Source organism: Oxyura jamaicensis, chromosome 19 (genome assembly GCF_011077185.1).
Source record: "Oxyura jamaicensis isolate SHBP4307 breed ruddy duck chromosome 19, BPBGC_Ojam_1.0, whole genome shotgun sequence".
Classification (NCBI taxonomy): domain Eukaryota; kingdom Metazoa; phylum Chordata; class Aves; order Anseriformes; family Anatidae; genus Oxyura; species Oxyura jamaicensis.
The window spans coordinates 7,522,128-7,533,640 of record NC_048911.1 but is presented as its reverse complement, the minus strand read 5'-3'; the positions used below and the strand labels follow the sequence as shown (position 1 = coordinate 7,533,640).

The following is an 11,513-nucleotide window of genomic DNA, read 5'->3' as shown; positions in this document are numbered from 1 at the left end:
TTCTCAATGGTATCGCTGGGTTCGACCTCAAGGGTGATGGTCTTGCCAGTCAGGGTTTTCACAAAGATCTGCATGTTGAACTGCAAAACATACAGAAATTTCAGCCTTAAATAAATCACACTCTCAAAACTCTATGATTTCTAAATAGAACAGCTTTCGCTATTTTGCATTAAATAAATTGCATTTAGAACTTTTTTTATCTTATTATAGGACATTTGAATGCTACAACCCCACAAGCGTTCTCTAACCGTTGCTGTTGAAGGAACGATTTTTCCTAACCGTCTATCTCCTCAGGACAGACCCCTGAGGCTGTCTCCGGGCGGATGGCCCCCAGCTGCCAGCCCCTTCCCCTCCCAGCCGCAGCAATGCGGCAGGGGCACCCAGCAGGGGCCGCAGCACCGCCCCGCGCAGCTGCCGCAGGGCTTCAGGCGAACAACCCGCGGTGCCGCCCGCCCCGGCCGTGACTCAGCGCCTGCTTCCGGCGCAGACGGCAGCCTCCGCCATTTTCCCTCAACTGCTCCCTCTCCCTCACCGGGAGGTTACGCGGCCGGCCCCCGCCCCCGTTTGCAACATCGTTCAAGCGTTTAGAGCCGCTCCATATCTCACCGCCACCAACCACAGATAGGGAATCACCGCCCGACAACCCGCCGGCTCCGCTTTCTACCTCCCTACCCACAAACACAAGGATTTTTATCCCCCGATTTCCCCCCCAGCCCGACTCACGTCTCCGGCCCCGGGCTCCGCTCCCTCGCAATCTGATTCTTTTTTCCGTCCAGCTGTGCTCTGCGCGGTGACGCAGCCGCGCCCGTATTTATGCAGTTCCTGTCAGGAAGGCCCCGCCCCCGACCGTTGACGTGTCCATCCGCCTCTCAAAATAGTCCCAAGTAAAAGACCCTTGTTGAGCGAAGCACCCGCCTCCGTTCCTCGGCCGTCCCCCTTCCAGGAGCGAGGGGGGTCCCGGGCTCTTCGCGTCAGACCCCCAGCCCCTCAAGAACCCCCAAATTTTGGGGATCGCGGATGGATCTGGAGGTGCAGTGAAACGGCCACTACAACCGCCTGGAAGCTCGGCATTGATTGGTGCAGCAGTAAGAAAGGCGGCAGCCGATTGGCTGACCGAAATGGAAGGGAGGCGGTGCTCGCAAGGAAAACTCTGGAAGATTCGGGCGCTGCCGAGCTCTGATTGGTGCGCGGTGAGGTCAGCCCTGTTGCTAGGGCGGCCCCTGTGGCAGGGGCAGATTTCGGGTGGGGTGGGAGAGTGCGCATGCGCATAAGGGCTTGTGGGCTCGGGGTCCCTTTGTGGGGCCGCCTCGCTTCCCCCGCAGTGCCTAGGGCCTGGCAGGGAGAGGGGGGAAGGGTACCCCAGGGAAGGATGGGTTACCTCTGGTATCAGCCTTCTGTTGGCCTCCAGAGTCCCTGCAGCACCTTGCTGGCTCTTTCCCTGGGGGACATGTAGCATTTCTGTCAGGGCCTGGCAAAGTCACGTTGCGTGGGGCTGAGGGAAAGCCAGGGAGAGCAGAAGTGTGTTAGAAATGCTGGAAAATGCTGGCACTTAGAAATTTGGCAAGCGTTTGTTTCTCCCAGTGCGTCACACGCTATGGGCTGAGTGTGCGCCCTGTCATGAGGCCATTTCCTGAGCTGCCCTTTGAGCCAGTTTCGGGCGGCTGATGGCTTTTTAATGCGAGGCTGCGAAGCAAGCCCTCTGATGAAGTGCTGACGTTTCAAACTGAAGTGGCTGTTTACTTGCCTTCAGAACAGGAAGCCTTGAACAGGTTATGGAATAAACTTCCTCCTGCAAGCTGATGTGGCGATGTGCTTCACGTTAATTAAAGGTCATTATACCTTTCAGACTGGCTCATAACTCATATCATAACTGGAGCATGCAAAAAACAAAAAGGTTTTCATGTTGATCATTTGCTGCTAGCTCCTTCGGTGAACCCAGATGAACTTGCTGGTAAATCCTCCACTCAGGAAGCAGGAGCATGCATGTGAATAGGCAGGATTTAATACAGAGCTACGTGCTGTATTTCCAGTAGACAAACAAACAAAAAACCCTTTGGTTTCTTCTAGCAAGGCTTGTGTCTGTTAGCACTTCCTGTTTTACAGTAAAAAGAAAATAAATCTTCCTAACAACAATTATTCACAATGTAGAGGCAGGAAGGGAGGAAAGCAGTAACTAGAAAATTCAGAGACTGTTCTGTGGCAATAACCAACCTCTGGAATATTTTAACTACATAAAATAAGAGCAAATGGCAGACTTGAGCAATACTACATTTGTTTTCATTACGCTGCCAGTTTTGCTCAGTGTTTCCAATAGGTTCTTTTTGTTTGCATCGTGCCAAGGTGGAAGATGTTTGATCCAAAGCAGCCAAACAATACCTTGGAGCCTTGAGAGGAACTCGAAGTAATATTTACAAATGTGAAAGGCCACGTCTGCTAAACTGGAGATTAACCACAGGCTAATCTTAAAGCCTTGAACTGTGTTTGTGCACATCAGGCTTGCATTAAGGATTTCACTGTGTATTTCCAGAAAATACTGGAGCCCTTCCCTCCTCTTTTTTTTCTAAGCGTGGCTCAAGCCTATGACTAAACTGCTTGTGAAAGCAGTTGTTTGTTTTCTGGTTAAATATTCAAATCAACAGATAAGAATAAAATCCCAGCAAGATGGTTCTACCACAGGCAGTTCTTTAAATACATTGTTAATAATGGCTCCTGAAAGTCATTCCTCAAGGAAATGACATTACCCACGGCAAACACAGGCAGCAAAATGCTGCCATTAAATGTAGGCTCTGCTTAGAAACAACCATGGATTGTATTTGTCAGTTTCATGCAAAAAGCCTTGTTATTTTCCTCAGGTAGCCCTCTGTCAAAAGAGATAAACAAAACAGTTTGGCTTTGTCTGTACAACTCCAAGGCCTAGCAGAATTAAACTAATCTCCATAGCCTGCTGGTAAGCTTCTCTATGCAGGCCATCGTTAGCATTTTTCAGCCTCCACTGATTGGATTTGTTTAATTCTCCTCTGTTAAGCTGGGATAGACACCTACATGCCTGTACAAACCCCACCTCTTTTGTTTCTGGGAAAATACAGAGATCTTAAACATCTCTTTTCCTGATCATTGTTTTTTTTTTTTTTTCTGTGGTAAATCCATGCACACTGACAGTTACACAATTCCTATCTGCACAGATTCGTTATTGTACCTTGACAATATTTTATCATCAGGCTGAAAGGTACATTTTTTTTAAAGTCATAATGCAGTTTTTATACATTGCAGGCCAGATTCTGCCTTGTTTTCACACATTATGTGTACAAAACAATCTCCCAAGCTGGTAGTAACACTCTCATGACTTAATTTTACTGAATTTCAGCATTTCCTCAGAATTTTATCAGAAAATATTTTACTACCCAAGCTTGACACAGAGGAGAAATGTTTGTTCTTAAATGGTGTGCTGTTACTGTTGTGGTTATTCAAAGCCCAAGTATTTAGCATGTATACTGCCCTTCCTTCAGTAGCTCTAGATGAGTAAGAAGCAGCAAGCAGCTGACTGCGGACTGCATATAAATAAATGCAAACCTGAAAAAGCAGAAATCCGTATCTTGTGACTGGCCTGACTGCACAGGTGGTTCCAGCCTCTGCCAGGGTATGGGGCCAGCCTTTGGGGACACATACTTCTTGCTGAGTGGTTTCAAAAGTAGGTCACTGGGCAGCAGTATAAAATAACCTGCTTTCAGAAGAGAAGAACCTGGGGTCAAAGAAACGTTTCCAATGAATTTGTACATTCTAGAACACAATGTCTGGTTTTTGTGTACACTACTAGGTCTGTTTGTATGTACACTAATGCCCTAGCAACAGCATAGCATTTCGATGTGAGCAATGTCAAATGAAGCAATCTGTTTATCTTTAGCTACAAGGGTTTAACCTGGGACAGCCAGCAAATCAGAGGATTTGAGTAGGAGTAGCAAGTTCAGTACTTTTCCTTTGTTCAGATAAAAATAGGGCTATTTGCCACCAGGAAAAAACAATGTATTTTTCTACCTCATAATATTACTCATACCTACCTCAGGTCTCTTTCACTGCGTATGACGCAGGATAATTATATTTAGCTATTTATGCTTATGGAGATAAATATTTTCTCCCTAAACCTGTAACTCTGCAATAAGGCCCAGTCTGCTGAAGTTCCAGCCTTAAGGCAAATAGAGCTGTGGCATGTTACTGCTTGTCCTTGTACCGCCAAGCTCAAGGGTTACAAAAATAACAAGTCACAAATTCAAAGTACGTTAAGATGGGCTCTAATATTGAGATTACCAAAAAAAGACAACTCTCTGAGTTTTGTTTGTTTAAGCCTTATGCTAAAAATACCATAATAAACAAAGCCCTTACCAAGCTACCAACTTCAGGGGCTGAAAACTTAAGAAAAACAAATAGCTACATTTGTAATAAAACGGGGAAATGGGCAATGCTCATTTGTTTCTTTGTTTAAAGCATAGTTTGACGGCAAGACACATGGATACAGCTTTGTTTTCAGATCTGTGCTGCCACATGTTTGGGCACGTCCTTCTCTGTAGGTCTAAATAACCCAGAGAAACGTGGCAATTCACATGCCTCTGATGTAAGGAGACTTTTGAAGGGCATTTTATAAAGACACCATGAGCCTAAAATCACAGGTTTGTGCCTGCACGTTACGCCAGTGAAAGCAACAATAACTAGGTCTATTCTAAAAATTACGTGTCTGCATCTTTGCAGTCTATCTCCTGCTTACGAGTCTCTTGGATCCGATCCAAACTGCACTGCAGTTGAAGGAGCTCTCTTTGTTCACATTCTCTCTGCTGTGTCTGAGCTGATTGAGCATGTGGTACCTGGGGTGAGGATTTTCAGCAGTATAGCAGAGAAGCATCTTGAAAAAAGAGAAAGATAGAAGGAACAATTCTACAATGCTGTTAATAATAATAATAATGTTTCAATTCAGCCTCTTTAACAGTGAACAAAACCAAGTGTTGTCAAGGCCATTCTGAACAGCCTTCCTCCATCAGCCCCTTTGTCTTCAGATCCAGCTTGGATCCCTTGACGGTAAGGAGAATGGCCAGAAAGCTTCCCCTTTCTTAATATCCAGACTAAAATCCAAGCATTGCTATTTTTCTCCACTGTACAAACTACGTGATACTAACTAGCTCAGTTCTTTTAAATACGGTGTTAGCTCTAAACTACTTCTAGTTCCCTGCTTGTTAGATGAAAAGCATCCAGAGTTCCTAATTTTCTTAAACCCACAAACATGTAGCTGCTTTTAGTGCTGCTGTTTCTGTCAAAATGCCCTTACAGACAGAATCTCAGTGCAGGCTGCAAGCCAGGTCTACATAGCTGAGTCACTGTTATACAAGCAGAGCTGGATGGCACAGAAAAGCACCTTTGTACTTTAACACTGCAACATGTCAGCTGTTGAACTTTGAATATCACAATACACCTAAGGAGACAAGTGATTTACTGGACTTTTCTTCCTGTTGTGTTTCCCATTCTCCTTCTGAATAATTCTTCTTTTTTCCACCTTGTCTCAGAAGCTTAAGAACAGAACATTCTTCATCAAGCTACTTACTTCTACTGAAGTTTGGCAAGCCTTGCATCAGGTTTGGAAGTAATCAATATCCGAGTGAAAGCTGTTAACTCTTTGAACACTGAGCACTGCCCAACACACCCATGTATACTAACAATACAACATGCAACAACTATAATTTAGGACTTGCAATCAGAATACCAGTGGAATTCATCATCAGCCAGAGACCTACTAAAAAGCTCTTGTATTGTTTATTTGAGACCCAATTTTGAGCTTTAAGAGTCCTTTGTAATAAAACATGAAACAAATGAAGAAGTAGAAAGAATATTTTGTCTATAACTTTCTGAAACAAGCCTGCATTTTGCTTGTCCAGTTTTGTCTTGTAGTTCTTTTTCTTGAAACAGAATTTGGCTTCTCAAAATGCCTTCTACATTTAAAATGTGGAGGTGAGCTGAGAGTGACATATTTCACCATATTACACAGACTCATTACACACTCACTCTGGTTTTCACACAGGAACTGCTTTTTCAGAGTGTACAAATTTTAGTATTTGCTCATCCTGCAGACATTTGATCAGCTCCTAAAATATACTCAGTGCAGGCCCTGTTTTCAGAGGACAGAGCACGGGACACTGAAACCTGCAACTGCTGCGGGCTGTACCCCGCACTGCAGGCAGATGAAGCCATGGTGCAAACTACACAGAGTCAGTTTTAGCTCACAATCTCCAGTTTCACCTCAGTGACTTTTCCTCCCAAAATATAAGGTGACTAACATGAAATCTAGCGTGACTAAAGGAGGTCTGGGAGTGGCTCAGATCAGGAGCTACAGATGAACATGCTGGCATGGACCAGAGCTCGTCACGTACAGTGTATTTAAAATGGTTCCATTAGGATGAATAATGAGTACAGAGGTTCACATGGGGAATAACAGGAAATTGTAACTCTGTACCCTTTCCTATCATCAGAGAAGGGACATGCTGAGCCACAGGATTGTTATTCGAGTCCAGGTATGTGCCATCTAAGGAGGCAGCCTACACACTGTAGTCGCATGTTTTTAAAGCTGTTTTCCAGATCAGAGAGTGCTGATGGTTGCTTCATCATCTTCCAGTTGCTTTGCTGTCTTCGTGGACAAGACGGGACCTTCTGCCCCAGACCAAACTGGCAGCTCTCTTGTTTACATCTTTCCCTGTTCCCCATCTTGAGAAGAGCAAGACATAAAGAACTGCTGAAAATACAAGTTATTGATTGTAACTCAGACAAAATAAACTTCCACTCCTGCAGCACTGGACATTCAGCCTTAGAGTGATTTTATTTTTCCTACCAAATGCAAATTGAATGCCTGCAAGTTTTATACTTCTCCCCTGCACTGAACAATTTTACCTGAGAAGCAGCTTTATCCTACAGGTGTGCAATAAGATTTTCTAGGTTATTTACCATGAAAGAGGTGCTTTCAGAAGTGTTTTTTGGTGCTGGTGGGGTGTTCTTTGTTTTGTTTTTAAAGTCTGTACTATCTTGATCATTTTCCTTTTTAACTTAAAGACTCTGGCGACAGAATTTCTGAAAAGTTGTCTAGTGGGACTCGGGTTAAAACCCATTTCTCTTCGAGGCTGCTGTAGTGATTTCCAACCTCAAGGAAGGACAGGGACCCAATGTGCTTCCAAAGGTGCACACTGATACACTGGAGCACTGTTAAATAGCAGCCTTGTTTTTAAACGACGATGGGTGCATTGCAGAGGTGTGAAGCCACATCGTTTTAATAGCACCTCAGATGTGCGAAACACCTGAATCCATGAGGTGAGGCACATTATGTTTATAATTAAAGGCAAAACCTCACACTATCGCTTGTGAATAACTGGCATTCCTACCATTACAGTGTATTCTACGAGCCAGCAGGCACACTGAGCTCGACACCCTGCCGCTCTGTGAATCTTCACCTCACAATATTCACCGGGGCAAGAGGGAGCACCCCGGCGCTCGGACCCATGGCGCCGTGAGGTACTTCTGTCCGCCCCCCTCAGCCGGGCCTTTCCTCGGCTGCCCCCTGGCGGCCGCGCCTCAGCCGGGCCGCATGGGGCGAGCCGAGGCGAGCCGGGCGCGGCGGTCCCGGCGGGGCAGCGCTGCTGCCGCCTCCCCCGGGGCCGGGAGCCGCGGGGGGCGAGGGAAGAAGGCGGGCGGCTCCCGGACAGGGCCCGGGGAGAAGGAGGTGCCCCCCGGGCCCGCCGCCTTCGATCTGGGGGCGCAGAGCGGGCGGTGGGCCGCCTTCCTTGAGCGGCACCGGCTGAGCTGTGAGGAGGCGGCGCGGCTGCTGCTGGACGCCTTGTGAGTGAGTAGGGGGCCGGGCGGCACGGAGAGCTGCCGGGCAGGGGGAGACCCCTCAAGCAAAAAGCGGGTGTCCTGTGAAGTCTGCAGAACCTCGGGGCCCTCCTTTCACAAATGCCCTTGGGGCCCTGCGAGGCTCACCTCCCAGATCTCCACCCGTGCGCTGCCGTCGCGGAGCACAGCACATCATCACCAGGCTGTCATCAGCGGCCGGCTTTGACAGGAAAATTTGAAAGGAAGAGGGTTTTTCCTCTGTAGTTGGTGTTTGACCTGGCACATTCGTCCTGCCGAGTTGCTATGGAGGCGCCCTAGGGGAGAGGGAGAAGCGCAAGCTTGGAGATTCCTCGATTCCATGAAGTTCCTCTGCAATCAAAATACAAAAGGGTGTTTGAAACACTATGGGAGCCGACTGGTCTCTGCTGATCCCAGCTTTTAAATGGAGGAGTATGAGTGGTACTGGAGCAGCTGTGGAAAAACTGGGGGAAAATTCATTTCCCAGTTCCAAGAGGGCTGTCTTGCGATAATACCGCTCGTTTCTATGCATTGCTGATTGTGCTGCAGCTGAGGTCAGCATTTTGACCTGGACTGTGGCAGGGGAGCACACGTTCTGTATTGCACGCAGTGTACTCCACTTGAACTGAAGCTCTTCTTTCCTTTTCTTTTTGCCATTTTAATTAAACCAGAAATGCAATTGCTGCAGAGGACAAAAACCATTCTGTACCTCACCCTGGAGCTTTTTATTTAAATGCATTTGAGTGGATACATTTTCAGTTTTCTGCAAGTGCTCAAAGCAGAATTGAATAATTTAGTGGGCCATTAAAAATTGCATGCTTACATAACCTCTCTGTTGCTTCTCTCTCCAGTGAATACAGAGGTTTGGTCAAACACACCGGAGGCTGTCACTGCGGAGCCATCCGCTTTGAAGTCTGGGCATCAGCAGATCTGCATGTTTTTAACTGCAAGTGAGTTTTTTTGGTTCCCTGTTCTCATAGATGAATACAAGCTCATATGCTTTTCCAATCAATGCTTTACAGCAAAAACAACGTAAAACAACTGCAGAATATCCTCTGATCTGTTTCCATAGAGCCTAATTATGTCCTGATCCAATATAGGATCAGTGCTGGCGATTTCAGATGCTGCATCTGTGGGCTGGACTTCAGGTCTCACATCCATGCTCATGCAGAAAGTGCTGGGAAAGATCTGATGACTACAGGTGCTCAGCCGTCTGCTTTATGTTTCCTCTAAGTACAGCGTACTCAAAACACATCAATGCTTTTTTTAACTTGGTCTTCTCAAGTGAACATTACATTTCTGACCACATGTGCCTCAAACTACAACAGTGTCTGATTTCAGCAGTGATTCCCTCCCTTGCCTGCAATTAGTTTACTTCTAGCTCATGAGTAGGCTCTGTATCTCACTTCCATGTTTGCAAGGTAATTAATGTTGGCAAAGTTGGCAAACTCTGGTATAAAAGATTAAATGGATTTCTCAGGGCTACAGTTCGTCCTTGATATGTCTATTGAGAATTGCATATGCGAATAAAAATAGCATATAATGTTTGCTCTGAGTAAATACCCTCTTGGTGTACCTGCGTAGGGTTAGTCTGTTCCACAGGCATGCTTAGCCAAACACTGATACCATGAGTCCACTTTTGCCACTTATATCTTTGATGCCAACAAGGAGCCATTTTAGCTGTCAGTGGAATTTCAGTTGTCAAGAGGTCTGAGCTAGATCTGATTGCTGCACTACAACTTGTCTGCTGCTTCTAGAAAGGTTTTCTCTTTCTTTTACAGCTGCAGCATTTGCACAAAGAAACAGAACAGACACTTCATTGTCCCAGCTTCGCGTTTCAAGTTGCTGAAGGTAGAGTAAGATTGCAGTAAGAACAGGGCCATGAACACTAGCAGAAAGAAACTATCTAATCCATATAATCCAGTATTATCCTCAAAGATGCAAGTGGCAGCCAGTTTTCTTGTCATAAATTTGCCTGTGGCTGACTGGGGAAAAATATATGGATTTTATGCTGTCTGCTGTGAGTGTGTTAGGGCATCTTACTTACTGAGCTGATATTAAAGCTCTTGGAGTTCTGAGCCTTGACCAGGATGGCCATGTATATACACAAAGCACCAGGGTTCAGGAATGGAGCATGAATGCAAAATTCAGTATCTCAAGTCAAGTCAAGAAGAAGGTGGTATTTTTAGTTTTACATTTTTAGCTACAAACCCATAGAAAGTAACTAATAAATCTATTTATGTGGAAAACCTATATTGCTTTTCATTTCTGCTTAGGGTGCTGATAATTTGACAACGTACACCTTCAACACACATCGTGCCCAGCACACATTCTGCAAGACCTGTGGTGTACAGAGTTTTTATACTCCTCGCTCTAATCCTGATGGTTATGGTAGGTAGAAACAGTAAACCTGGCAAACTGCAGTAACCAAAGTTAACCACCAAGCAAAGCTTGGATGAAGACTCCATTGGCTGCTACCGTGACAGCAGTGAGCAGGCATGTGCCTTCAGAGTTTTTCCCTAAATTGATAAACATCTAGAACTGCAGCCTGAACCTGCAGCTGCTCCATAAGAAAGTCTTACCTATGATTTCTGTCCATGACAGTTCTGTCAGCCTTACAGCAATAGCTAGACCGACAGCATTTACTGTCAGTCCCTGAGATGCCCCATCCACACAGTGAAGACGTGGGCATCTCCTGCTCTTTAGCTACAAAAAGCAGGTTTCTTTGTATTCTCTCTTTCTTCAGGAATAGCTCCCCATTGTCTGGATGAAGGCACCGTGCACAGCATTGTTACGGAGGATATCAATGGCAAGGAATGGGAGAAGGCAGTGAAGGAACATAAGACCATTAGAGACATGTCAAAACCCTGACATACCCTTCCAGCAGCTGAACTTGGAGCACTGCCATGGAACTGTGGCTTTCCTGGGTGGTGACGTTACCTGTTTTTTGTTTCTTAAGTAAATCTTTCTGTTGCCCGTCCCATTCATTTGTGACTTACAGTTTTCAAACTACCTGTTCCATAAACTACCCCAGGGGTGGTGTTTCAGTAGTTTGCCTTTAGCTATGGTAAAGTTTAAATCAAAATAAACAGAACAAAGTTTTTAAAAAAATCTAGTCTTGGTTTGTATGCACATTTCCTGTTCAAGTCTGGCTTATAAAAATGTCCTACGTAAGATAATCTCTTGCTTAGGATATAGTACTAGCTCACACCATTTTTTCTCCATTGACCTGAATGAATTTACAAAGATTTAGAGTTAAAAGGGATTTGAAAGAGCTTACTAGGCTCAAGTTCAGTAAAGCATTTATACAGGTGCTTAGCTGTGTGCCAGAGAAGGACCCCTGAAGTTAGTCATGTGATTAAGTACTGTTTTGCTTCAGTCTGGACTTGCTCATGGTTTTAAGGCTGAGTAGGGATATGCTTAGGCACTGACTCAGGGCCAGGGCACATAATTCATCAACGTCAAGCTCTTCTAACAATGCACACATGCTTTAGTACAACCAGGAGCTCATCTGTTGTCTTCAGGAGGAGGAGGAGGATGCACTCACAGCAACAGATCAGGATCTGCAATCTGGGCTATAATCTTGACCATGCAATGACTAGCAGTGCAGATGCAGGGAAGATGCCTCCTGCAGATATGAG

The 11,513-nt window shown here is 45.5% G+C and overlaps 2 protein-coding genes across 9 annotated transcripts in view; one reads left to right on the top strand and one right to left on the bottom strand.

Moving 5' to 3' along the window:
• Positions 1 to 5: 5 nt before the first annotated feature.
• Positions 6 to 11,513, bottom strand: part of PIGL (phosphatidylinositol glycan anchor biosynthesis class L) — a 71,776-nt gene continuing 60,268 nt past the window's right edge. The window contains exons 1-4 of one of the 8 annotated variants that reach the window (XR_004755290.1): positions 8,002 to 8,729; positions 4,757 to 4,891; positions 724 to 3,718; positions 6 to 80 (exon numbers count right to left, since the gene is read on the bottom strand). The gene's annotated coding sequence lies outside the window, so the exon portion shown is untranslated. Of the gene's footprint in view, positions 81 to 723; positions 3,722 to 4,722; positions 4,892 to 5,526; positions 9,718 to 11,513 lie in introns of those variants that run through there. The other 7 variants (XM_035342973.1, XM_035342974.1, XM_035342972.1 and 4 more) reach the window with 7 other exon arrangements.
• CENPV (centromere protein V) lies at positions 7,599 to 10,983 on the top strand. Its single transcript, XM_035342980.1, has 5 exons — positions 7,599 to 7,860; positions 8,724 to 8,822; positions 9,654 to 9,723; positions 10,149 to 10,263; positions 10,619 to 10,983. The coding sequence occupies exons 1-5, from the start codon at positions 7,610 to 7,612 to the stop codon at positions 10,741 to 10,743; spliced, it is 660 nt and encodes a 219-aa protein (XP_035198871.1). The 5' UTR covers positions 7,599 to 7,609; the 3' UTR covers positions 10,744 to 10,983.

Bases quoted from the DNA above. Each gene is read 5' to 3' on its own strand.
- CENPV (XM_035342980.1), top strand. From the start codon at position 7,610: ATGGGGCGAGCCGAGGCGAGCCGGGCGCGGCGGTCCCGGCGGGGCAGC. The intron at 7,861-8,723 runs GTGAGTGAGTAG...TTCTCTCTCCAG, and splicing joins CGGCTGCTGCTGGACGCCTT to TGAATACAGAGGTTTGGTCA. The intron at 8,823-9,653 runs GTGAGTTTTTTT...TTTCTTTTACAG, and splicing joins CTGCATGTTTTTAACTGCAA to CTGCAGCATTTGCACAAAGA.